The 27,707-nt window shown below is 43.7% G+C and overlaps 2 protein-coding genes across 4 annotated transcripts in view; one reads left to right on the top strand and one right to left on the bottom strand.

The window, feature by feature from the left end:
- Positions 1-21,537, bottom strand: part of tex14 (testis expressed 14, intercellular bridge forming factor) — a 31,520-nt gene extending 9,983 nt beyond the window's left edge. Inside the window, exons 1-24 of one of the 2 annotated variants that reach the window (XM_020464302.2) lie at positions 21,336-21,537; positions 21,127-21,214; positions 20,755-20,927; positions 12,126-12,240; positions 11,821-11,986; positions 11,599-11,744; positions 11,426-11,504; positions 11,060-11,193; positions 10,832-10,945; positions 10,524-10,647; positions 10,247-10,425; positions 9,947-10,095; positions 9,682-9,872; positions 9,432-9,543; positions 8,406-9,337; positions 8,128-8,222; positions 7,747-7,829; positions 6,206-6,472; positions 6,006-6,103; positions 5,783-5,890; positions 1,654-1,759; positions 1,431-1,509; positions 825-964; positions 153-301 (exon numbers count right to left, since the gene is read on the bottom strand). In XM_020464302.2, coding sequence (XP_020319891.2) covers positions 153-301; positions 825-964; positions 1,431-1,509; positions 1,654-1,759; positions 5,783-5,890; positions 6,006-6,103; positions 6,206-6,472; positions 7,747-7,829; positions 8,128-8,222; positions 8,406-9,337; positions 9,432-9,543; positions 9,682-9,872; positions 9,947-10,095; positions 10,247-10,425; positions 10,524-10,647; positions 10,832-10,945; positions 11,060-11,193; positions 11,426-11,504; positions 11,599-11,744; positions 11,821-11,986; positions 12,126-12,240; positions 20,755-20,881 — 3,693 coding nt within the window. In that variant the 5' untranslated portion in view covers positions 20,882-20,927; positions 21,127-21,214; positions 21,336-21,537. Of the gene's footprint in view, positions 1-152; positions 302-824; positions 965-1,430; positions 1,510-1,653; positions 1,760-5,782; positions 5,891-6,005; positions 6,104-6,205; positions 6,473-7,746; positions 7,830-8,127; positions 8,223-8,405; positions 9,338-9,431; positions 9,544-9,681; positions 9,873-9,946; positions 10,096-10,246; positions 10,426-10,523; positions 10,648-10,831; positions 10,946-11,059; positions 11,194-11,425; positions 11,505-11,598; positions 11,745-11,820; positions 11,987-12,125; positions 12,241-20,754 lie in introns of both variants that reach the window. The other variant, XM_031807898.1, reaches the window with a different exon arrangement.
- Positions 21,538-21,557: 20 nt separating this feature from the next.
- LOC109873110 (DNA repair protein RAD51 homolog 3) overlaps positions 21,558-27,707 on the top strand; it is a 31,947-nt gene continuing 25,797 nt past the window's right edge. The window contains exons 1-6 of one of the 2 annotated variants that reach the window (XM_031807899.1): positions 21,558-21,660; positions 22,248-22,388; positions 22,612-22,849; positions 22,943-23,100; positions 24,887-25,020; positions 25,343-25,474. In XM_031807899.1, coding sequence (XP_031663759.1) covers positions 22,271-22,388; positions 22,612-22,849; positions 22,943-23,100; positions 24,887-25,020; positions 25,343-25,474 — 780 coding nt within the window. In that variant the 5' untranslated portion in view covers positions 21,558-21,660; positions 22,248-22,270. Of the gene's footprint in view, positions 22,101-22,247; positions 22,389-22,611; positions 22,850-22,942; positions 23,101-24,886; positions 25,021-25,342; positions 25,475-27,707 lie in introns of both variants that reach the window. The other variant, XM_020464655.2, reaches the window with a different exon arrangement.

Raw genomic sequence — 27,707 nt, 5'->3', positions numbered from 1 at the left:
AACATTTCAGTTATGTTGATAATGGGTATAACTTCACACCCAGTACATCTCCAGGACCAGGGTTGGTTGGCACCCGCGTACTATATATTTCGACAGGTCTGAAGAATTAATTGAAACATTGTTCTGACTGGGAGAGTGCTGACTATTCTGACCGTGCTGGCTCCCAGGCTGGCAATGGCGAAGCTCTCGGTGTGGGGGGGCAGGGAGCGGGTGCTGCCCCAGGTGGAGGTGTCCAGCAGGCTGGGCAGAGGGGGGATGGGCTCCCCAGTGACCCCCATGGCTCTGTAGTTGGGCGCAGTCGCTGCACCACCCCAAAACAAGTATACCAGTGACATTTTGCTGCAATTCAACTTGTAAAAGTACTGCTCCTGGTGTTAAACACGCACACTCAAGGAACCAATGCAAGGTGTGTGAACTGACTGGTAATGTATGTTTGAAATAAAGTTGATTTTGGTTGCATAGGGCCTCGACTATACACCACTGGATATTGTACTACGATTTATGAATTAAAAGCTACTCGCTAGCGAAACTCTAGCTAGCTACATTGACTATGTAAACAATAGCAACTTGTGTAATTAGAGGAACATTTAGTACAATCACTAGCAACAATTTAATGAGTACTTGCGAAAAACTGGACCAAAGCTATTGTACTTAGGCATAATCAATGAATACGGTATAGTAGGGGAAAATAGAATAAAGACGCTCTTCCCCTCTGCATGTAGCAGGTAGGATGCACTTTGTAGCAAACAATGCTGATGGCAAATGTATGCGTATAATGAAGCTTAAATGTAACACTCTGGTAGCTGGGTGGCGTTGGTTGGTACCTGGGCTGCGTGGGGTGCTGTAGCAGGGCGGAGGCCGTCTGTTCAGGGGGCTGGGTTGCAGTCTCTCCTGGCCCAACCACTCATGGTGCTGGGCGGGTGAGCACGTGATGCTGGAGACATCAGCCAGGTCAGGTAGACCACTATACATACATACATACATACATACATACATACATACATACATACCATACATACATACATACATGATCTGCAGAAATACTCCGTGTGGCACACTGGGCATGATATGTGGACATACTCCCAAAGGAAGAACTGTTGGTTCTTGACTATATCACACCTCAATCTACTCTTTACATTTGTCAATTAGCAGACGTTCTTCTCCAGAGCAACAGTAGTGAGAGCATACATTTTTCATACTGGTCCCCCATGTGAATCAAACCTACAAGCGCCATGTTCTACCAACTGAGCTACACAGGACTACAGTCTCATCCTTTCCAGAGCTCCTAAACAACATTCCCATCAGGTTCTAACAGGGATTTACAAACCTTAAGCATTAATCTGTCTATTGACAACACACACATACATTACATAATCATATTGTACAGTTGATTCTACCATGGAGCGTCAGTGTGTTGGTGCTGCTCCTACCTGGCCATTGGAAATTGTGCGTGCTGACTGACAGTGGGGTTTATGTCAATCTCATCTGACTCCTGTACAGGCTGACACTCTAGGGAAATGAACACTACATCAGTTTATTACCTGTCCTCATCTACTACTGCCTGAATAACCCAGCAGTGAATATGATGGCTTCCAAACTGAAATACTGCTCAAACTCTGGTTGAGTGTCAAAACACACACACAGCTATCTTACTCCCGTGTTTGGTCTCCAGCTTCTGCTCCTCTGGTACAGTCCTACTGTCAGCAGCCCTACACACCTCCACTGTCACATCCAGGTCCTCCTCTGAGCTGACAGGGCTCTAACAAGAGGAAACCAACAACTACAGTTAACTACATGCATGACTAACTAATTAGCTAAATAACTAACTACTCCTATGTTATGCAGTGCAGTCATAAAGTATTCATACCCCTTGACTTATTACAGTGTTATAGCCCGAATTCAAAATAGATTCTCACCCATCACACACAATACCCCATAATGACAATGTGAAAACATGTTTAGATTTTTTGGGAAATTTATTGAAAATGAAATACAGAAATCTAATTTACTTAAGCACCCTTTGCTAGGACACTCCAAATTGAGCTCAGGTGCATCCAATTTACATTGATCATCCTCGACGTAGCTACAACTTGGATTCCACCTGTGGCCAATTAAATTGTTTGGACATGATTTAGAAAGAAACACACCTGTCGATATAAGGTCCCACAGTTGACAGTGCATGCCAGAGCAGAAACTATTGGAAGAGGTGGAGACCCGCACACTGCCGAAAAAACAAATAAATCCAAAACTGAGGCTTGAATGCAAAATAAAGTTGTTTATTAAAATGTCATTGTGCCCAAAAAATAAGTGCAAGAAAGTGCATGAATGAAAAGTGAAAACAAACATTTCATCAATAAATGTCACACGATCAAGCAAGAAAACAGAAAATCTATGAATCAGTACCAAGTACAATAGAATACATGATCTACACTGAACAAAAATATGAACGCAACATGTAAAGTGTTGGCCCATGTTTCATGAGCTGAAATAAAAAAATCCCAAAAGATTTCCGTAAGTACAAAAAGAAAGCTTTTTTCTCACAAATTGTGCACAAATTTGTTCATATCCCTGTTAATGAGCATTTCCCCGTAGCCAAGATAATCCATCCACTTGACAAGTGTGGCATGTCAAGAAGCTGATTTAACAGCACGATCATTACACTGGTGCACCTTGTGCTGGGGACAATAAAAGGCCACTAAAATGTGCAGTTTTGTCACAACACAATGCCACAGATGTCTCAAGTTGAGGGAGCATGCAATTGGCATGCTGACTGCAGGAATGTCCACCAGAGCTGTTGGCAGATAATTGAATGTTAATTTCTCTACCATAAGCTGCCTCAAGTTGTTTTAGAGAATTTGATAGTACGTCCAACGGGCCTCACAACTGCAGACCACAGCAGCCCAGGACTTCCACATCCTGCTTCATAGGCGGGATCGTCCGAGGGGTATTTCTGTCTGTAATAAAGCCATTTTGTGGGGAAAAACTCATGCTGATTGGCTGGGCCTGGCTCCCCAGTGGGTGTGCCTATGCCTTCCAAGTCACACCCATGGCTGCACCCCTGCACACTCATGTGAAATCCATAGATTAGGGCCTAATTTATTTCAATTGAATGATTTCCTTATATGAACTGTAACTCAGTAAAATCATTGAAATTGTTGCGTTTATATTTTTGTTCAGTATAGATTATATACAAAAGCGGACAGAGAAATATTTTGATTTCACATATAGAGCAGAAACTATAACATGAAGTCCAAGGCACTGTCTGCAGAGCTCCAAGATATACTTGTGATGAGACATATACACACCAAAAGTATGTGGACACCTGCTTTTCAAACAATCTCATTCCAAAATCATGGGCATTAATATGGAGTTGGTCCCCGCTTGGCATTGCGCATGGTGATCTTAGGCTTTTGTGCGGCTGCTCAGCCATGGAAATCCATTTCATGGATTTCAGTTATTGCGCTGATGTTGCTTCCAAAAGCAGTTTTGAACTCAGTAGTGAGTGTTGCGACAGAGGACAGACAATTTTTACACGGTTCAGCGCACTGCAGTCCCGGTCTGTGAGCTTGTGTGGCCTACCACTTCGCAGCTGAGCTGTTGTTGCTAGACGTTTCCATTTCACAATAACAGCAAGGCAGACATTTGACAAACTGACTAGTTGGAAAGGTGACATCCTATGACAGTGCCACATTGAAAGTGCTTCTACACCTACATTGCTTGCTGTTTGGGGATTTAGGCTGGGTTTCTATACAGTACTTTGTGACATCAGCTGATGTAAGAAGGGCTTTATAAATACATTTGATTGAAAGTCACTGAGCTCTTAAGTACTGGCATTTCTACTGACAATTCTTGTCTATGGAGATTGCATGGCTGTGTGCTTGATTATATACACCAGTCAGCAAAAGGTGTGGCTGAAATAGTCAAATCCACTAATTTGAAGGGGTGTCCACACACACACACACTTGGACATGTAGTGTATAAAACAATGTCTACAGTATTGAAAGTTTAAAAGAGTACAGTGGTCTCCATCATTGGAAAAAATATGGAACTACCCAGACTCTGCCTAGAGCTGGCCTTCCAACCGGGCAAGTAGGACCTTGGTCAGGGAGGTGGCAAAGAACCAAATGACCATTCTGGCAGAACTACAGAGTTCCTTGGCTGAGATAGAGAGACTGTTGTTCTCCTATAGCACTTCACCAATCTGGGTTTTATGGGAGAGGGGCCAGGTGGAAGCCAATCCTGATTAAAAGGCACATGACACCACACCTGGAGTTTGCAAAAAGGCACGTGAAAGATTCTTTGGTCTGATGTGACAAAAAATTGTACTCTTTGGCCTGAACCAGGCACTGCTCATCACCGATCTAACACCATCCATACTGTGAACCATGGTGGTGGCAGCATCATGCTTTGGGTGTAAATGTGTAAAACTGATACAGACATAGCCAAGAGAACTCAAAGCTGTAATGCCAAAGGTGCTTCTACAAAGTATTGACTCAGGGGTGTGAATACTTATGTAAATGAGATATTTCTGGATTTAATTTTCAATACATTTGCAAACATTTCTAAAAACAGGTTCACTCTTAAATACAAGTCAAACTAAATGCATGCTCTTCAACCGATCGCTGCCTGCACCTGCCGCCCGTCCAACATCACTACTCTGGACGGTTCTGACTTAGAATATGTGGACAACTACAAATACCTAGGTGTCTGGTTAGACTGTAAACTCTCCTTCCAGACTCACATCAAACATCTCCAATCCAAAGTTAAATCTAGAATTGGCTTCCCATTTCGCAACAAAGCATCCTTCACTCATGCTGCCAAACATACCCTCGTAAAATTGACCATCCTACCGATCCTCGACGATGTCGTTTACAAAATAGCCTCCAATACCCTACTCAATAAATTGAATGCAGTCTATCACAGTGCCATCCGTTTTGTCACCAAAGCCCCATATAATTACCCACCACTGCGACCTGTACACTCTCGTTGGCTGGCCCTCGCTACATCAAACCCACTGGCTGCAGGTCATCTATAAGTCTTTGCTAGGTAAAGTCCCCCCTTATTTCAGCTCGCTGGTCACCATAGCCTGTAGCACGCGCTCCAGCAGGTGTATCTCTCTGGTCACCCCCAAAAACCAATTCTTCCTTTGGCCGCCTCTCTTTACAGTTCTCTGCTGCCAATGACTGGAGCGAACGACAAAAATCGACGAAACTGAAAACACTTATCTCCCTCACTAGCTTTAAGCACCAGCTGTCAGAGCAGCTAACAGATTACTGCACCTGTACATGGCCCATCTATAATTTAGCCCAAACAACTACCTCTCCCCCTACTGTATTTATTTATTTTGCTCCTTTGCACCCCATTATTTCTCTCTACTTTGCACATTCTTCCACTGCAAATCTACCATTTACTTCACCACCTTGGCCTTTTTTTGCCTTTACCTCCCTTATCTCACCTCATTTTCGCACATTGTATATAGACTTCTTTTTCTACTGTATTATTGACTGTATGTTTGTTCTACTCCATGTGTAACTCCGTGTTGTTGTATGTGTCGAACTGCTGTGCTTAATCTTGACCAGGTCGCGATTGTAAATGAGAACTTGTTCTCAACTTGCCTACCTGGTTAAATAAAGGTGATTTAAATTTTTTTTTTATGGTAGAACAAAAATCTATTAATCCATTTTGAATTCAGGCTGTAACACAACAAAATGTGGAATATGTCAAGGGGTATGAATACTTTTGAAGGCATTGTAACTATTACGTTAACTAAGAACTACTAGACCTGGCTATCTCTGGATGGGTTGTTCCTCTGCTCTGGGTTGGGGGTGTAGAACATGCTGGAAGGCTCCACAGGAGACTGGGTGTAGTCCGACTCAGAGGTCCCCTCCTCCTGGACACACAAGGTCAAGGGTTTAACACTGAGTGTGTAACATTTTAACTAATATAATCTGATGATTATGTTCTCTATGGGGTGCAGAGTTGAAGTTTTGCTTCTCTCATCTAACCTCCCTTTGTCCTGAGCCCTCCCACACCCCACATGTCATATTGAAGGAGCGGTTCACTGTGTGGAAATCTGCATCCTCTTCACTCTCACTCTGGACACCTGTATAGAAAGATGAGATACTGAGACAGAAGATAGATATGATCCTATCCTACTATGCTTCTGAGCATAAGGACAGTATAGCATGCTTATCAGCTGCATTACCTGCAAAGCTTTTGAAGATCTGCTCCAGCTCAGAGCTGCTTTCGAGGGCCTCAGCTGCAGCTTTCTGTGGCTTTGAGGCAGGGTCTGGAGAGGACCTGTAGCCGTTGTCACTGCGCCCCAGGGGGTCCTGTCTGGGTCTTGGCGTTTCCAACACTCGCCCAAACCCCTGTCTGTCCTCCATCTCCTCACTGTCACTGCTGGCAGGGGGGCCCACAGCCACCCCCAGACGCCCCCGGGTCATCCTGGCCACCAACTCTGACACCTCACCTATGAGAGGATGAGGAACTTAGGAGGAAGTTGGGGTCAGAACTGTAATAAATGTAAAGATGGTGTTCTGTGAACTGTAACTTGGGTATAATGCATGTACACTGAACAAAAATATATAAAAAAGCAATTTCAAAGATTTTAGAGTTAGTTCATAAGGAAATCAGTTAATTGAAAAATTAATTAGGACCTAAATCTATGGATTTCACCTGGCTGGGAATATAAATATGAATCTGTTGGTCATAGATAACTTTTAAAGTTAGGGGTGTGGATCAGAAAATCATATAATGGGGTGACCACCATTTATTGTACACGTGTATTCAGAGCATTCTAACATGCTGGTTCGTGGTGACATGTCAGGTGAGTATGCAGGCCATGAAAGAACTGGGACATTTTCAGCCTCCAGGAATTGTGTACAGACTCTTGCGACATGGGGCTGTGCACTATCATGCTGAAACATGAGGTGATGGTGGTGGATGAATGGCACAACAATGGGCCTCAGTATTGCCACAGTAGCTCTGTGCATTCAAATTGCCATCACTAAAATGCAATTGTGTTAGTTGTCCGTAGCTTATGCCTGCCCATACCCCCACCATAGGGGCACTCTGTTCACAATGTTGACATCAGCAAACCCCTCGCACACATGACACCATACATGCCGTCTACTCAGTACAGTTGAAACAGTTGTGCCCCCACAGTTGAAACCAGGATTAATTTGTGAAGCGTACACTTCTCCAGCGTGCCAGTGGCCATCGAAGGTGAGCATTTTCCCAATTAGTTGGTTACGACGCCGAACTGCAGTCAGGTCAAGGACGTCGAGCATTTGCCCTCTTAGTTGGATACGACGCCGAACTGCAGTCAGGTCAAGGACGACAAGGTGAGGACGACGAGCGGGCAGATGAGCTTCCCTGAGACGGTTTCTGACAGTTTGTGCAGAAAGTATTTGGTTGAGCAAACCCAGCTTTATCAGCTGTCCGGGTGGCTGGTCTCAGACGATCCCGTAGGTGACGTAGCCAGATGAAGGTCCTGGGCTGTGTAGAGTGGCTTTATCTTGTCCCCAGCACAAGTTGCACCTGTGTAATGATCATGCTGTTTATAATCAGCTTCTTGATATGCCACACCTGTCAGGTGGATGGATTATTTGTGCACAAAATTTGAGAGAAATATGCTTTTTGTACGTATGGAGAATTTATGGGTTCTTATTTCAGCTCATGAAACCAACACATTACATGTTGTGCTTATATTTTTGTTCAGTGTATAATATAGTGAAATCTCACTGGTCCATTTGGCCTTGGCTGGGAGCTCAGGCTGTCTGGGACTGTCCTCAAGAGATTCTGTCCCCTCAGAAGACAGACAGAGCCTGGGATGGGGCAGAGGGAGCAGGTTGTCAAAAACACGCAAACAAAATGTAAAGTGATGTGTCACCAAATCCTAGTCATTTTTTAAACAGAAAATGTTGCTCAAAGGTATACTGTAGCTAATTGTAGGGTATTGGTGTTGCAATTATTGTACATTTTGGGTTAGATTTGCACAATTGTCCCCACCATACAGTTTGACTAAATGAGGCCACTGCGAGTTTTATATCCCACACTTATTTTCTACCGTATGCATATGGATTTAGAGCAGAGAACAGTGCTGCCTTTGTCAGTGTTCTGTACCTGTCAGTGAGTTCCTGTCTGTCCACTGACTGCTGCTTTGTCTCTGCCTGTGGACCTCCTCTCACTGTCCCTCTGGAGCCTCCATCTCTACCTGCCTACCAGACAGACAGCAGTCACTCACTCAGATAGTCACAACACAACCTGGGAAGAGCTTGGGTTGTGACAAACTGTACCATGGGAATATATTCTTCATCCAATCATGGCACTTTTGTGAGACTCAGAGTTGCAGTTGTGTCTGTGTGTAACACCAGAGGTTGCAATTTGTGGTGGTGTGCTACCTGCTGCTGCCTTCTGGGGCATATGTTGACAAAGCTGTCCTCCGGAGCCGAGCTATAGTGGCTCATCTCCTCGCCCTCGCTGCCGGTTCCCTCCGAAGTAGTGCACTCCAAAGTAGGGTACTCCTCCGAAGGGCACTCCAGAGTAGTGCACTCCAGATTAGGGTATTCCTCTGCAGGATACTCCCTCTGCCATGCGGCCAGCTCCTCAGCGCTGAGCGGCATGGACTCTCCTCCCTTCAGTAGCTGGGCCTCCAGTCTCTTGGCCGAGGGGTGGACACCATGTGGTAGGAGGCGGTACTGTGAAGGAGGCCCCACTGCGCGGGACATGTAACTACACACCGACCCAGAGAGAGTGGAGGAGAGGGAGGTGGAGGCTGAGGAGGAGATGTGGGGGGTCTGAGGATATTTTCCCTCTGCCCCTCCGTCCACCTCGTCGACCGCCCCCCGCTCCTGTTGCCGTCGAGAACGGCCTGTTTCCACAGTGGCCAGGTTGCACTCGGACTGCTGCAACAGTACCTGGGAGACCTTGAGGTTGAGGACGATGGAGCTGATGTGCTCGGAGAGCTTTCCGGACACTGGGCGCTCTGGCTGAACAGCCCTCTCCTTCATAATTGTCCGCTCCTCTTCTTCCTCCTCTGTTACAGTGCTGGAGTCAGACTCTTCTTCTTGGGTGTTGTAGGGTTCCGATGGCACAACAGAGCACAGGCGCCAGTCATCCAGGGGCAGGATATCCCTAAAAGAGATGTCACGGTGGAATATGGGCTGTTCAGAGTCTGTTGTCATTCCTTCTTCTCCCCTCTCTGTCTCGTTCTCTCTGTCCAGCAGTTTGTCCAGTTCGTTGAGCTGGTCCTGGATCTCCCTGTCCACTGTAGTGTCCATGGAACTGCCTAAAGAACCTTCCTGTGGGTCAGTGTAGGCGGTAGGCCTGAGGTCTGAGAAAGAGGGGAAAAGACATGGATAAAACCCTTTTTTTAAATGTTTATATTGTTCAGGGTGTTTTGTATGTGCTCTGTTCACCACCAGCACCTGCAGGCTCCTTGACTGGGGCGGATTCTGGACTCCAGCCTGCAGGCCTGAGCCCTCCTCCTACGTCTGTGTACAGCCCACTCGTCCTCCTTCCCCCTACTTGGGACAGCTCCTACCACACACACACACACACACACACACCAGGATCACCACAGAGAGGTCATAATAACAAATCCATGTGAGGCTGCTGCCACTATTACGACACCAACCATTGCTTATGTTGGCGGAGTGCCTAGGCTGCAGTCTATACCTTCATGTCTTGGCGCAGTGTATAGCGCAAGTCCTGCAGGCTGTGTGTGCGGTCCTCGGGGCGGGGCTGCAGGCCCACCCTGACCAGGGCGTAGTAAGGCTGGGGCACACTGGAATCTGTAGCCAGGGCCTGGCCCGACTCTACAGTCTGCCTGATCCAACGAGGGTCCACCGGGCCCCACGGCACTGTGTCTACGGTAGAACACACACACCAAGGTCACACAAATATTCACACTGCTGCAGTGGACAACAGACGGAGTAGCTACCTGTATAGAGCTCCTGGATGATGGCACACAGGCTGTAGACGTCAGCCTTCCCTGTGCAGGGTCTCCGTCTGATCACCTCAGGGGCGGCCCAGTTGTACAGGCCTGGGGGCAGGGGCAGGTGAGCCGAGGGTCTGCGGTGACTATTGTCACTGGGAGAAGAACAGGACATACAGACCAATACTCATTACTTACCACCCTTATGGAATAATGTTCAGTATTTCATTGCAGGCGCATGGACTACAACAAAATTTGTTTAGGAAAAAGAAAGACCTAGTAGTGAAAGTTTCCTTTTTTTCCTACCTGGGCACCATGAAGCCGAGGCCGGAGAGTTTGGCCACGCCAGGGTGTGTGAGGAGGATGCTGTGGGAGGAAAGCGCTCGCAACACCAGGGCCCGACCGTGCAGGTAGAGCAGAGCCTCACACACCTGCAGCACCACCAACAGCATGGTCTCAGCACGCAGCACTGGAAACTCAGCACGCTGGTGAGGTGCACAAATACATTTGTTAAATTGAATGAATGTGTAAGTACAAAACACATATAAATGCTGAAAGTGTGTGTATGTGTGGTGGGGATTACCCTCTGGTGCAGCAAGTTGTGCAGAGAGCCCACGTGGACCCGCTCAAACACCAGACGGACCCTCATCAGGTCACTGGACATGCTCACTGCCATCAGCTGCAGCAGGTATGGATGGAACAGCTGGCTACAAACAGACAGTCACACAGCAGTTACTGGGTTATGCTGTATATCCATAAACAGCATCAATAGCACTGAAATGACAGGTGTACTTTATGTTAAAGACTATCATTTGGAGAAACATTTGAGAACTCAACGCAGCAGTCATTTAAGTTGTTTAAAGAGTTCAAAGAGTGTCATCGTCTTCTCACTTGCAGTACTCCAGCTCAATGAGCATCAGGTCAAGGTAGGCCTCTTGGCTGCCTCCTTGTGGAGAGAGGGACTGCAGCTCCTTCACAGTGATCCTGCAGCCCTTCCAGCTGTAACTGACAGATGGAACAACCAGTTTAGAGGAAAAAACATCTAAATCGGTAGCTTCTTATTTAATGCAATCCCATAGGAGTTATATAAGACGTGGTTCCAGTCCTCAGTAGTCTTACTTGGTCATGGTAATGAAGGCGCCACAGGAGAAGGAGAGGAGGGGTTCGTCGTCAGCCTGCCCCAACTCACTGTCCCCAATCACAGGCAGGGAGGCCAGAAGGCCCAACGCATATCCCGGTTTATCTATACACAACTGAGCCCAGCAAGAAAACACAGTCACTCACTCTCATCCAGAAACAAAATACTGCCATTCCAAAATATATACCACACTATATGCAATTTAGCAGATGATTTTATCCAAATAAACTCATACTTACATACATACACACATATAGTATAATGATATAGGGAAAATCCTAATATGACGTGGGCACATGATGCAACTTATTTTGGTTTTCATCAACTTCACCATTTTAGGCAAATACCTTTCCAAAGCCAAAACATTGAACTGTGTCACAGGCAGAGGACTTGGTAATCTTTCTGTTGAGGTGCAGGTCAGAACCACTGCAACATGGGAGAAATGTTAACATATAGATTTTAAGAAAACAAACCCCCCCAAAAATGGGCAGTATAAATGTAGGATCCCCCGGCTACTCACCCAGACTTGAGGAGCTCCAGTAGAGAGGGGGAGCGCAGCAGAGTCTTGGAAGAGGTGGAGGTGGGGGTCCGGCGCAGCTCCCTGGGCTGGGGGGACTGAGACAGGCTGTGCATGTGGTTCACACAGCTCTTCAGGAACTTAAGCATCTTGATGACAGAGAGGGAGTGAGAGATTAGTAGTGTATACAGTATGTATCTGATCATTGTATCTGTGAGCACCAACCCTGGCGCTGTGCTCCTGAGCCCCAGCCTCGGCCCAGTCTTGGGGGCTCCTGCCTTTGTGGTCGTGGAGCCTTAGGTCCCCCCCTGCGTCTAGCAGGCCGCTCAGCAGCCAGGGGTTACAGGCGAACACAGCAGCGTGGACAGGGGTGCTCCTGTCCTCACAGCGACTACACAGGAAAATAGGTCACTCACAGTATGGTGTCACAAAACATGCTGCACTAAAAGGCTTACACATCTTCGAAGTATTTATTTTATGTCTAAAAAGAGAGGAGACATGAGAGTGTGTGAATGACTTGTCAATCTTACTGGTTGGGGTCAGCTCCAAATTGCAGAAGCAGCTCAGTGACACTTGCCAGGCCCAGGAGAGATGCACAGAACAGAGGTGTCTGGCCCAAGTGATTGACACAGTCCACATCCACACCTATAGCACAGCATCAGAACAGCTTTCAATTGATTCACTTCATAAGGTAGCCATTTAGTCATAACTGTCAAGCTCACTGGGTAGGTGCTAGTAGGTAGTGATCATATGAACCAGAATCTGGCTTTACAGGAGAAGTCAGAGGGGTTGGGTTAAATGCGGAAGACATTTCAGTTGTACAACTGACTAGGCATCACCTTTCATCAGCCATTGAACTCGTCATTTACCAGCTTAATAATGTCAAGATAACTTCATCATTTGTGAGTAACGAATGTATGTATAGCAACTATCATAATTTACTGCCATCACAGCCAGTATGTACTTCCAAAAAAGTTGTAAATAAGAATGTACAATCCATTGAAAAAAAATGCCTATAGTGCACCTCCAATGTAAATCGCTCACATCATTGATCCCGGATAGCACTAACCTTACTGCCATGCACAGGTCGGAACTATACAACACATCAATACATTGAACGTGCCAGAGGCATTTTTTTCTGTTTCATGTAACTTTTTGTAATCTTTTTTTTTTTTAAACAGCACTCACACATACCTGCGTATGTATATATATGTATATATATATATATATATATATATATACACACACACCATTTTCCTCTTCCCGCTCGGCGCTTCTCTCACCCCATCCCCGCATCTCTCAATACATACATTTTAAACAAACTTACAAACAGAAATTAAACAAAAAAGTTCAGTTTAAACCAAGAAGTTAGGTTCCACACATGGAACGTACAGTGTAGTTCTGAAATACATAGATCCCCACCATTCTAAGAGAATCCTTGCACATTAATAGCTGATACCTCAGGTTCTAGGTAATTTAGATAAGGTTCCCATACTTTGTAGAACTGGTCTGTTTTAGAATGCAATGTACATGTCAGATTCCAGAGGCACCCATTCAAATAGTATCTTATGCCAATCTTTAATAGAAGGAACCTTATCACTAATCCACTGTAAAAGGATGTTTTTCCTCGCTGCGGAGGTAAGGATGTGGTAAAGCCTCCTCTTACCCACAGAAGTAACATGCCTACTAGGGAGACCCAACAGTAAAGAAACTGGGTCCAATTCTAGATCAACCCCTAGGATCTTTTCAATTTCTTGCAGAACACCAGACTAGTATCTTTTATTTTGTTACATGACCATAAACAATGTGTTAGGGTGCCTGTATCAGTTTTGCATTTAAGACACTGTGGAGAAGAGGAAGTGGGGCTAAAAGCATGTCTGCGATTTGGGGATATATGCAATCTGTGTCTTATTCTTAATTGGATTGCTCTAGTACGATTACATATAGATATTGTTTTGCATATCTCCAAATGTCCTCCCACATCTCTTCGTCAATAGTAACAGACAATTCTTTCCCCCACACTTGTTTCACCCTCTGTGTTGACCGCAGAAAAGGACCTTAAAGCATCACAGACATGTTCCTTTGTGGGGAAAAAAGCATTCTTTCAATGACAGACATATCAGGGTTACCAATTAAGGTGGTGCTCTTCAGAATATAATGTCTTACTTGTAGGAAGCGGAAAAAGTCCTGCTTTGGGAGTCGATATTTCTCGACCATCTGCTCAAATGACAATAAAATCTTATCAGCAAATAAGTCATTTAGTCTGCGTATGCCCTTATTAAGCCAAAAGTTAAAGCCAGCATCCAGCAATCCTGGACTAAAATCTGGGTTGTTAAGAATTGGGGTAAGAGCAGAGGTTAGTTTGGACCTTCCCAGGAAGCGTTGAACTGACCTCCATACTTTGAGTGTGTTAAGTGTAATGGGATTATTGCAGTGATCTTCTACAGACTTGAAACTTCTGAAAAATAAAAGATCCTGTAAGGGGTATTTTGAAAGAGAAGTCTCAATGTCTAACCAAATAGAGGAGCCATCATTTGTGATCCAGTCAGAAATATAAACATAGGTGGGCACACCACTAATAGAACCTGATATTGGGCAGCCCATAGAACTTGGCAGCTGCAATATTGCCATCTTAAGTCTTGGCTTGCGTTTACTCCATATAAAAGGAACTTAGGCATCCATTTACATCCTTTATTACCTTATTGGAGAGTAATACTGGGATCATTTGGATTGGGTAAAGTAGTCTAGGTAAAATTTTCATTTTCAAGAGGGATATCCTACCCAACCAAGAAAATCGGGAGAGAGTTCCAGCGCTCCAGATCCTGTCTTATTGTATCAAAAGAGGGAACAAAATTGGCTCTGTACATTTGCTGGAATTTAGGAGTTACAAATATACCCAGATACATGAAACCTGAGGGAGACCATTTAAAAGGGAAGGGGGGAGAAGTATTAGGTACAGAGTGTAGGTTACCAAGTGGCATAGACTCTGATTTAGTTAAGTTAATCTTGTAGCCTGAGAATTCGCTGAATAATTAAATAATATTAATAAGAGATGTAATTGAAGTCTCGGAACTAGAGATGAATATCAGGACATCATCAGCATACAAGCTTATTTTATGGTGAACATCACCAAATAGGAGAGGGGACAAAGGACAGCCCTGTCTGGTACCTCTGTATATAGAGAAGCTATTTGACCTTAGCCCATTAGTAAGGACAGCAGCCTGAGGATCATCATATAAAACTTTCACCCATTTTATAAAGTTGTCCCCTACACCAAATTTATTTAGAGCCAAGAATAGGTAAGACCACTCCACACACTTTCTCAGCATCTAGAGAGAGCACAAGACCATCCATAGCACTTTGTTGGTAGGCTTGAATTACATTAAGAAGCCGCCTGACATTGTTGCATGACTTACGGCCCTTAATGAAGCCAGTTTGGTCTCCTTTCACAATTAATGGCAGTGAGTCCTCTAATCTTGTGGCTAGAATTTTAGAAAGCAATTTTCTATCCACATTCAGAATGGAAATTGGTCTGTACGAGGAACAAGACTGGACATTTTCCCCTTTTGAGAATAAGTGATATGTTGGCTTCTCTCAGCGTTTGAGGGAGCTGGTCATTTGAACATGAGTGGTTAAACATATCACGCAATGGCTCAAGGATCAAGCCATGGAACTCTTTATAGAACTCACTACAAAACCCGTCTGGTCCTGGGGCCTTACCATTTTGCAGATTCTTAATTGCGAACATTATCTCTTCCTCTGTAATAGGTGCATTAAGGAGAGGCCTCTGTTCTTCGGAGATAGTAGGGAGCTCAATTTTAGAAAATAAGTTCTCCATTAATATGGGTGCATCATTTGGCAGTTCTGAGGCATAAAGGTTTGCATAAAATTTCTTAAGTCGTTTATCAATTTATTTTCATATAAATTATTGCCATCAGAATCGGTAATAGTAGCAATTGACTCAAGAGTCAGCTCTCTTTTTAGCTAGGTATGCCAAGTAATTTCCTGGCTTAGCGCCATGTTCATATAGCTTTTGCCTGACAAATCTCATTTTCTTTTCAGCGTCCTGTGTTAGGAGAGAGTCCAACTTTGATCTTAAGGACTGATATTTTCTTTAATAGGGCAGGAGTGGGACTTTTAATATAGTCCTTCTCTTTAGTTCCTAATTCACCCTGTAACGGTTTTTCCTTTTCATGCTTTTTCCGTCTCTTAGTGGCTGTGTATGACATAATCACACCCCTGGCGTACGCTTTACAGGTTTCCCAAAGGAGCGAGGGGTTATCTGTTGATTGAGAGTTAAGAGAAAAATACTTTAAACTCTGTAATAAAATATGATGTGCATGTATGGTCCTTAAGAATGGTTGTATTCAACCTCCAATGTCTTGACTGATTGAATGCCCCGTTGAGTTTTATGTCCAGGATCACCTCAGCATGATCAGATATGACTATGCTTCCTATCCTAGTGGATAAAACAGACTGCAAAGACGTCCTGGGCATAAAAAAGTAATCTATTCTAGTCTGACATCGATGAGGTGCAGAGAAAAAAGTGAACTCTGTTGGAGGGATGAAAAGTTCTCCAGACATCCGCATACCCCAGATCATCACAAATAGCTTTAAGTGACTTAGCTTGAGGAGAGAGTGAAGTTATGCCGCTGGGAAACCTATCAATAAAGGGGGTTCAACAAACAATTAAAATCTCCTCGAACCACTGCAGTGTCTGAGTTTAATTCTGAAAAGTCTAGACATACCTTAGTGAGGAAATCAGGGGGGTGGGCAGGGGGGGAAGTAAACATGTAAAGTAAACATGTAAAGTAAACATTTAAAGATCCAAAAGGTTTTTTTTCCACAAGCTAACATGCAGGGGATTTCAACTTTCCAATGTAGACTCTTAAGTCCGCATTGCCACTCAATAGCCTCATCCTTTATATACATATGGAAATGAAAATCAATAGAAGAAGATTGAGGCTCTTCCACCTAAAATCAAGCCTGGACACCAATATGGATTCACACACATCTCAGCCTGAGCTATAGCGGCAGTTACTTTAGCAAGAAAAATAATAAAGATATGAATATTATTGAACCGGAGTAGGTGAGAACTCACACCACTGTTTCATGATCAGATTCAACTAAAAATAAAAAAGTTATCCAATGCTGCGGAGGTGCAGCTTAAAGTTATTTACCCGAGAGAGTCAATAAACGCAGCAGCCTCTTCAGGTGCGTAGAGTTTTTTTAGGTGATCCGTTGACCATAACCTTCAATGTGGCCGGGTACAGCAGTGCGTAGTCCATCTTCATTCTCGAGTCGAGCCTTCGCCTCATCAAATGCTTTGCGTCTTCGTACAACCGCTGTGGAATAATCATTGAAGAAGGAGACCTTTGGACCTTTATGTTGACTACCATCAGAGCCGATTTTTCTAGCCGCATCCATGACGCGCTGCTTGTCGGTGAAGTTGTGGAACTGGCCGTGGGCGCTGGTTGGGACCGGGTATCGGTGCTTGAGAGCGATGGGCTCTGTCCAGCTTCACACGACCAGCCTTAGTGTCCATTTGTAGGTAGCCAGGGATCCATTCCTCAAAAGAAATTACTGAGCGTGTCCCTTCAGAATTTTCCGGGAGTCCCACAACACGAATATTGCATCTGCGTCCTCGATTATCCAAGTCGTCAATGTGCTCCGCCATTTCGCGCACCTGTTTCTCAAGTGCATTTATCTTAGTGTCCATAGAAGTAATTAAAGTTTCCACTGTAGCAATTCTTCCTTCCGCCTCATCAACACGTTTCACAACCCTCTGTAGTTCAGCTGAATGGCCTGCTATTGCTTCCAAGACTGTTCTTATCTTAACATCGATCACTTTAGTAATGTTACCAGTCATCTTTTGAATCACCAGGTCCATTGTGCCTGGATCCGCAATGGTATTAGCTTCACTAACGTTAGCTAGCTCCTCCTGCACATCTTCAGGGGTGGTGGTTTTGGTCGAGTTCTTAGTAGTTCTGTTGGGCATGTTGTCTGAGATTTGAGAAATAGCCGTCAAGACTCATTGTAGGATAACTTATTTAGCCAATTCTACCACTTTTTCAAGCTAGGAGATTAATGTAAAAATATAAATTTACGAATGCCACGGGAGCTCGCTGAAACAGTGTTCTCTCTATGGCGCCATTTTGTTCCCCGTAACCTTTTATTTAAACCTTTTTTGGAAGTACACATCGGCCGTGACGGCAGTAAATGACAATAGTTGCTAATTGAATGTCCATATTTTGTGAGAAATAAACATATATGGACATTGTTAAGCTTTAAAAACTGCTGAATGGCAAATTGAAGGCTGCTTCCTGGGCTTACTTTTTTATTTATTTAACCAGGTAGGTCAGTTGAGAACAAGTTCTCATTTACAACTGCGACCTGGCCAAGATAAAGCAAAGCAGTGCGGCAAAAACAGAGTTACACATGGGATAAACAAACGTACAGTCAGTAACACAATAGAAAAATATATGTACAGTGTGTGCAAATTTAGAAGAGTAGGGAAGTAAGGCAATAAATAGGCCATAGTGGCAACATAATTACAATTTAGCATTAGCACTGGGTTGATAGGTGTGCAGATGATGATGTACAAGTAGAGATACTGGGGTGCAAAAGATGAAAAAAATAAATATGGGATGAGGTAGTTGGGTGTGCTATTTACAGATATATCCTTCCTGTTTGGCCCTGTCAGGGGGTGTCCTCGGATGGGGCCACAGTGTCTCCTGACCCCTCCTGTCTCAGCCTCCAGTATTTATGCTGCAGTAGTTTATGTGTCGGGGGGCTAGGGTCAGTTTGTTATATCTGGAGTACTTCTCCTGTCCTATTCGGTGTCCTGTGTGAATTTAAGTGTGCTCTCTCTAATTCTCTCTTTCTTTCTCTCTCTCTGAGGACCTGAGCCCTAGGACCATGCCTCAGGAATACCTGACATGATGACTCCTTGCTGTCCCCAGTCCACCTGGCCGTGCTGCTGCTCCAGTTTCAACTGTTCTGCCTTATTATTATTGGACCATGCTGGTCATTTATGAACATTTGAACATCTTGGCCATGTTCTGTTATAATCTCCACCCGGCACAGCCAGAAGAGGACTGGCCACCCCACATAGCCTGGTTACTCTCTAGGTTTCTTCCTAGGGAGTTTTTCCTAGCCACCGTGCTTCTACACCTGCATTGCTTGCTGTTTGGGGTTTTAGGCTGGGTTTCTGTACAGCACTTTGAGATATCAGCTGATGTACAAAGGGCTATATAAATACATTTGATTTGATTTTGATTTACAGATGGGCTGTGTACAGGTACAGTGATCAGTAAGCTGCTCAGACAGCTGATGCTTAAAGTTAGTGAGGGAGATATAAGTCTCCAGCTTCAGTGATTTTTGCAATTCGTTCCAGTCATTGGCAGCAGAGAACTGGAAGAAAAGGCAGCCAAAGGAGGTGTTGGCTTTGGGGATGACCAGTTAAATATACCTGCTGGAGCGTGTGCTACGGGTGGGTGTTGCTATGGTGACCAGTGAGTTGAGATAAGGTGGGGCTTTACCTAGCAGAGACTTATAGATGACCTGGAGCCAGTGGGTTTGGCGATGAATATGTAGCGAGGGCCAGCCAACGAGAGCATACAGGTTGCAGTGGTGGGTGGTGGTGACAAAACGGATGGCACTGTGATAGCAAATTGGATGTAGTCTGAGTAAAATTGGAGGCAATTTTGTAAATGCCATCGCCGAAGTCAAGGATCGGTAGGATAGTCAGTTTTATGAGGGTATGTTTAGCAGCATGAGTGAAGGAGGCTTTGTTGGGAGATAGAAAGCTGATTCTAGATTTATTTTTGGATTGGAGATGCTTAAATTGAGTCTGGAAGGAGGGTTTACAGTCTAACCAGACACCTAGGTATTTGTAGTTATCCACATATTCTAAGTCAGAACCGTCCAGAGTAGTGATGCTTTTCGGGCAGGCAGCAATCGGTTGAAGAGCATGCACTTAGTTTTACTTGCATTTAAGAGCAGTTGGAGGCCACAGAAGGAGTGTTGTATGGCATTGAAGCTTGTCTGGAGGTTTGTTAAGTGTCCAAGGCAGGGCCAGATGTATATAGAATGGTGTCCTCTGCGTAGAGGTGGATCAGAGAATCACCAGCAGCAAGAGCAACATCATTGATATATACAGAGAAAAGAGTCGGCCTGAGAATTGAAGCCTGTGGCACCTCCATAGAGACTGGCAGAGGGCCGTCTGATTTGACACACTGAACTCTATCTGAGAAGTGGGGGGGGGGGGGGGGGGGGGGCTTGGCAAGTTGTTGCGGGGGTGCAAAGCTGTTGGTCGGGGTAGCCAGTAGAAAAGCATGGCCAGCCATAGAAAAATGCTTATTTGTAATTCTCGATTATCTTAGATTTATCGGTGGTGACAGTGTTTCCTAGCCTCAGTTCAGTGGGCAGCTGGGAGGAGGTAGTTATTCTCCATGGACTTTACAGTATCCCAAACCTTTTGGAATTAGTGCCAATTTCTGGTTGAAAAAGCCAGCCTTAGCTCTCCTAACTGACTGTGTATATTGGTTCCTGACTTCCCTGAAAAGTTGTATATTGTGGGGGCTATTCGATGCGAATGCAGTACGCCACAGGATGTTTTTGTGCTGGTCAAGGGCAGTCAAGTGTGGGGTGAACTGTTCTTAGTTCTACATTTTTTGAATGGGGCATTCTTATTTAAGATGGTGAGGAAAGCACTTTTAAAGAGCAACTAGGCATCCTCTACTGACGGAAGGAGGTCAATATCCTTCCAGGATACCAGGGCCAGGTCGATTAGAAAGGCCTGCTCGCTGAAGTGATTTCAGGAGCGTTTGACAGTGATGAGGGGTGGTCGTTTGTGGACCCATTACGGACGCAGGCAATGCGGCAGTGATCGCTGAGATCCTGGTTGAAGACAGCAGAGATGTATTTAGAGGGCAGGTTGGGCAGGATGATATCTATGAGGGTGCCCGTGTTTACGGATTTGGGAGTGTACCTGGTAGGTTCTTAGATCATTTGTGCTTAAAGGATATTCGCCAAGTCAATGTCTCCTAACTAAAGCCAGATTCTGGTTCAGGGATCATCCATATAACGTTACAGTCTATGGTAGGGGTGAAAAATGTTTAGTCATGCAACATTACTGTTGTGTTATAGTTGTTTTACCTTTCTTGAGCAGCTTCTCCATCTTGTGCAGATTTTTCTCCAGGGTGTACCTATGCAACTGAGCAGGTAGACCTCCATTCTTCACGATCCCCAATCGCACTGGGCAGGGAACAGGCAAAGCAGCCATCCTGCTCCATTCACTGCCACGGAGTTCCAACTACCAACGGGGGTCGCTGCAGTAAAAACTGCCGAATGTCAGTTAGTTGGCTAGCAAGCTAGCTAACACATTAGCTGTCTAGCTAGCTAATTAACGACCAATGCCAACCAGTTAGCCAACTATGGGTTCGTCGATATATTTACTAGTTGAAATTGTTAAGTTTGTGTTTAGTATGAAATTAATATAAACTTAATTAGTGAAAAGTACTTGTTTACCGAATTCGTAGTAACTAGTTAGCTGATCATCAGACTACACGCGAGCGTCGAATCTCTCACAGTAAATTAGGCATCACGAGCCGACCAACTAAAAATAATGTAGGGAACAAAAATATTGTTAACGTTACGGAGCTTGTGTGCTAAAGTGGAAATGTCATACTAGAAAAGCAGATCACAAGCATATGACACGTATCTGTTAGTTTAGCTACCACAAGAGCCTTGCATGTTTACATATGGTGGTCCTTAGTGCCAAGAAGACAAAAACGTGCACTGAGTTTCCCAAACTCAGTGCACGTTTAGGTTTTTGTCATATTACGACATAGCTGATTCAAATAATCAACTAATCATCTAGTTTTGATCATTTGAATCAGCTGTGTACAGTAGTAGTGTTTGGGTAGAAAACAAACCGTTCACACCTTGGATTCCAGAGGACAGTTAGGAAAGCTGGTTTAAAGGCAACCAACCAGATTTGTGGAAACTATTTGACAGATATGTCAATGATTGCCATTTTCATGATTGCTTTGCAGCATTACAGTTAAGTAAATTAATATTTTTGAAATGTAGGCAGCCAATTACAATAAATTGTCAAATGTACTGTGCTTATTCTCACATCTCTTTATATGGTGTATTGGCGATCGCACAATTTCATCTGCGTTCCTCTACCTACTGTGCGGGATGGAAACAGGATTCCCAAAAATTGAACAAAATACCTAAACTTAAACATGTAAACGAAATCAAACAACTTTTCTGTTAAAAAATAAATAAAACAGTTCTTACATTTATTTTCCTGGGTTGTGGGTTTACAGTAATTGACAACACGATGTAATGTAATGACGTGTGTGGGTGGGTGGCGCTAGTAAACACATTTTGGAGGGATTAATGAAAATGGCTCCAGCTATGTACTTGGAAATTGGTTTCCTCATCGCTAGCTAGAAGCTAGCTTCAGCAGAAGTAAAACTTGGCTTGCTGAGGAGGTAAGAGGAAAAAATAGTTAAATGAAACTATTTTCGGAGCTACGCAGTTACATGGAAGAGTTAGAAACGGGTTTAATGTATCAAACAAAGTAACGTCAAGTGGCTTGCTAGCTGTTGAAGTTGTCTACCTGTGTCAATCTCATTCAGGTCGCTGAAACGATAAGCGAAAGATGCAGAGGGATGTTTCGAGCTACGCCATTGCGCCGTCTGTCAAAGTGAAACTCCTCAATGCTGGGTTTCTTTCTGCTGCAGACCTGTGTGACTTGCGACCTCTCCAACTCAGCAAAGGTAGCCAACAAGTCACTGTTATTGATTTTGTCATTACAGTAGTGAATGATAATAGTTACAGGCCATAAACCGGGTGAAATGCATTACACCTAAATAACCCATATGTATTTTTGTCAATATGTGGTACCAGCTAACTTTATTTTACAATGCCTCTCACAGTCCATTATATTTCTACCCTTCAAGCTTGTACTCTTCATCAACCTCTCCATCCATGTTGTTGTAGAGGCCTGCATCTCCCAGGAGGAGGCAGTAGAGGTGCTGCAGGCTGTGAGGTGTGAGCCTGGCCAGGAGAGAGCAGCAGCAGGCAGGCTGACAGCCCTGGAGCTTCTGGGGAGAGAGCAGGAGCTGGGCACTATAGTCACTTTCTGCTCAGCACTGGATATGGCCCTGGGAGGGGGCATGCCAGTGGGAAAGACTACTGAGGTCTGCGGGGCGCCTGGGGTGGGAAAGACCCAGCTCTGGTAAGCACTGGTACCTCTGTGTGGAAGAGTTACTCAATTTACTAATCTGTTTGCTATAATGTAGTAATAGCACAATAACTCTGTGTCCCTCAGTATCCAGTTGTCAGTAGATGTGCAGATCCCTGCGTGTTTTGGGGGGTTGGGAGGCAAGTCTCTGTACATAGACACAGAGGGCAGCTTCCTGGTCCAGAGGGCTGTGGACCTAGCGCAGGCAGCTGTGGAGCACTGTGGGCTTCTAGCAGAGGATTCAGGTAACTAAGTAGGACAGAACAAAAGCAATCACCCATCATGTAGGATTACTTATAACTGATTTGTGAAGCATCTATTTAGTGCTCATAAAGACTTCAAAATATTGAATGCATTTATTACATCGGTATTGCTACGTTGTCATACACATGTAACATTTATACTAGTCTATGAAGAAAATGGTTTACTGATGAGAGTATTTTGTAAATGCTGTCGTGTCTTTGGCTATGCCGGATTAAGTGATATGACATGTTATTCTATAAAATAATTTCTCTGTAATTAATATCACCTGATTGAGCTAATCATGTAAATGTAATTAACTAGAGAGTCGGGCACCACAAAATAATATTTATAGAGCTGTTATCTTCCGAATAAACTCTTAAAGACCTCGTAATATTTTACATCAATAGCAGAAATATTAATCCTCGTCTTAATTCAGTCTCATCTGAAAGTTGTAAATTCTTGGTTATCTGCACGAACCCTGGCTAACAATTTGAATCAGCAATACAAAATTGGGTTTAATTATTTATTTACTAAATACCTAACTAATTACACATACACGTAATTAAATCATAACTTGATTACAAATTACGTCATAAAGGAAAACGTCCCTAGCGGGCAGAACAGATATGACAGCTTGTTACACAAAGGAAAAGGACTGGGTTTGAGTGAAAGAGCGGGAAGACTGAGGGACACAGGGAGAAGCTATGCTATCGTAAATGCAGTATCTGATGCATTCTAAATTACCGCCCATTTGGAAAAGGAAAATGCAATAAATATTTACTCTGAACTGCGCTTCGGTAGGTTGGTGGTAGATGGAAGGACGTGTTGCCCAACTGAGTCCTTTGAAGAATGTCTCTGGTTGTCAATTGTATACGTTGTAGTGACGTCGTTGGGTGATAGACGGGATACTCTGTCTGCTCCTTCCTAACCCTCGTTTGCATCTGCTGTTGCTAACTCAACGGCTAGGAGGTATCACTTATGTAGTGAATAAGAGTTCAAAGTTCATACCATTCGCAACCAAAGCTCACGCTGATGTTGGCTTCATTTTGTAGTTATTATCTGAACCATTCTGACATAGGACCGTCGTCCTCAGGAACAAGAAGTTAAATTGTCGTTAAGGGCTTATATAGGAAGGGAGAGGAGGGCGTGTTTGAAAAGTTTTATAGCCCATGCCCCTTCACAGGGAACATTGAGCAGAGCCATATCTTATGAAGACCCAAATCTCACATTTTAGAAGCTAAAATCACATTTCATCCCATCACGAAGAATGTCATATTCAAACATTTAAATTGACCAACAATTCCATGTGAATCTGATAACTCTGATGTGTAGACTTTCCACTGTAGAGTTTGTCATCTTATCATTGATGAGAATGTCTCAGATGACAACCGAACTGACATCATATTCATTAAGTATCACCGCATATGTTCAATTGTTCGGATTACCAGAATATAGTTCATTTCCCCCCACCTACTGATGTTCCCAGAATCTCTATGTTAACCAAGGGTTTTACAAATGTAACCTCAGTAGGGTAGAGAGAGGAAAAAGAGGGGAAGAGGTATTTTTATGACTGTCATAAACCTACCCTACCCCCCAGGCCAACGTCATGACAATACTCACATATTGTGATCAACAGTACTGGTGCATGCATTCAATCACTGGTTGGTCGATTCTTCACAAAATGAACAACACTAGAGAAAAAAAGGGTTATGTCTTAGATTCAAGCCTATTGGAGACGTTTTGTAGTTTACTGTCTGCTGTATTCTTCTATCTTTTTCCCTTTTCCAGAACAGCAGGAAGCCTTGAAGGTGTTCACTGTGGAAACAATCCTCTCCAATTTATTCCTTGTCCGTTGCCATGACTACGTGGAGCTGTTGGCAGAGACATACCTCCTGGCTGACTTCCTGGCTCAGCACCCTGGGGTACCAATCCCCACCAATACGTCACTGATCCTAAAACAGCCAACCAATCAAATCCAAAGGGGTGATTTCTACAACCTCCATGTTGGGTTGGGCTCTGTTCCGAGTCAAAGGAATTTCTTAACTGAAATGCTCATAGAAAATGTTGACAGCTAGATTTACGGATTGGCTGGAGCAAAATAGCAAAATAAAAAATGAGAAACATTGAAACTTCAGACAGCATTAATACAATACTTAGCAGAAACCATGTTCCAATGTAAATCTGCAACTCATTTGCTTGTGGCTTTTGGATGGTAATTTGGGCACCTTTGTTAATCCAATCCAGGTCCGGCTGGTGGTGATTGACAGCATTGCCTTCTCGTTTCGCCATGACTTTGAGGACCTCTCCCAGAGGACCCGCCTCTTGAACGGCCTCGCCCAGCGGCTCATCCAGATGGCCACCAATCACAACGTCGCGGTATGACCTGTGACACTTGTCCACTTAGCCTAGTGTCAAAGACCCCAGATGTTGCCTCACCAATAGGGTTGCAAAATTCTGTGAATTCTAAATTCCCTGTTTTTTCTCCAACCGGGATTTTGTGAAAACCAGGAAATGTATTGAAAGTTCCTGGAATTTTGCAACACTACTCACCAACGTGCACTCATTTCTTATCTGTCCTCTCTTAACCCTTCTTTTTATAATTATTTTCATTACTTAATAAAAGCTAATTGAAAAGGGAAACCACAACTATAGAGTCCAGTGATAACCACATCCTCCCTTTATAGAGCCTATCTGCCCGCTCCCTCTTGCAAACTACTATAATGTATAGTACAGTGCTGTAACTCTGAGCCATCCTTTCAAGCCCAACAGAAACCAGTCTTGCCAGACTTGCATTGTCTTTCTCTTTCCTTACTCAGTATTTACTGTCCATGTCTGGTCCCAATCCAACCATGCATCTAGACTAAGCGCTCTCATTCCAAGAGATCAAATCAAATTTCAAATTTATTTCATATCAAATTGATTTATATAGCCCTTTGTACATCAGCTGATATCTCAATTTGATTTGATTTTGATAAAATGTCTCTTATAAGTGCAATGCTGATTTAAGCAGCCAGGTAGATTGAGGTCTAAATGGGACATCCGCTCTGTGCCAGAATGGCACTAGTCAGTATTTCTTTTAAATCAGCAAAGAGTTCTCTTAAGGTACATGGAGCAAATAAATTTTGTTCTAGTAATTTGTTGCTTATTTGCACTCAGGAACAACCTGTACCAATTTGGATCCCTACAGGGGCTTATTTAATGTTCCTTTTCAAAAGTGGCAACTTGATATTAGTTAATTCTATAAACAAGGGATAAGTGTTGATTTGAAAATAGTATTGTTGACAAACCGCATTCAACATAACAATCTTCCAGTTGAATGAGGGAAAGCTCAGTTTGTTTTGAAAGTGTATTATAAAAGTTTGGTTACTAGCCAGCTACATTTTTTAGTTTGGATCACGCGACGCTGGTTGGCATCAGTTGCTTGGACAGCTACAATCTGTTCAGTGATCCTGTCAGGTTTGAGGAGCTAGCCTAGCTGCCTATCAAGCTAGCCTAGCTGCCTATCAAGCTAGCCTAGCTGCCTATCAAGCTAGCCTAGCTGCCTATCAAGCTAGCCTAGCCGCCTATCAAGCTAGCCTAGCCGCCTATCAAGCTAGCCTAGCCGCCTATCAAGCTAGCCTAGCCGCCTATCAAGCTAGCCTAGCCGCCTATCAAGCTAGCCTAGCCGCCTAGCCGCCTATCAAGCTAGCCTAGCCGCCTATCAAGCTAGCCTAGCTGTTGGCTAGCTGCTAGCCTAGCAGTGGGGACATTGACTGGTTGTCCGCTCAAGAGGAAGCTTCTCACTGTAACTAGTGTCTGTAATCTGGTTCAGGTTATTAATCAACCTACCAGGGTGTTTACAAACACTACAGGAAGAAGATCATCCACATGTATTAATCACATCTATACAAATACTGTATAACTTTGTTCTAAAGCTGCATCTGTACCCATTTGGATGCAGTGATCACAATATAGTGGCAATATCCAGGAAAGCCAAAGTTCCCAAAGCTGTGTCTAAATACTGTAATATTGCTGTGACTCTTATGTGGATGATGATGATAAAATATTTGTTGGTCTGATGTGATTTAATAAGGAGCATCCAGATGCCGCACTTGAGGAATTTATGCAATTGCTTCTTCCAATTATTGATGAACATTCACCTGTTAAGAAACTGACTTTTATAACTTTTGGATTGATGAGGAATTGAAAAACTGCATGTCTGAAATGGATGGGACAAAAGAAGTGTCTAAATCTGGCTGCACATCTGACTGGCTGACTAATGGAAATTGAGAAATTGTGACTAAACTCAACAAAAAGAAGAAACTGTATTATGAAGCCAAAATCCATGAAATACAAAAATATGGGGAAAAACTTGAGTACTTTAAATTAAATTATGGGCAGAAAGACACATTAAACTCCATCAGACTCAGATGGCTTATTCATCACAACCATTTAATGTTGCCAATTATTTTAATGATGACTTAATTGGCAAAGTGGGCAAACTTAGGGAGAAAATGCCAACAATGAACAGTGAGCCATCATACTTATGTATAATGAAAGAAAAGCATTGTAAGTTTGAATTTTGTAAAGTTGTTGTGGGAGAGGTGGCAAAATGATTATTGATCTATAA

This window comes from Oncorhynchus kisutch, linkage group LG28, assembly GCF_002021735.2.
Source record: "Oncorhynchus kisutch isolate 150728-3 linkage group LG28, Okis_V2, whole genome shotgun sequence".
Lineage (NCBI taxonomy): Eukaryota > Metazoa > Chordata > Actinopteri > Salmoniformes > Salmonidae > Oncorhynchus > Oncorhynchus kisutch.
Note: the sequence above shows the minus strand (reverse complement) of the source record. Positions and strands in the feature narration are given on the sequence as shown.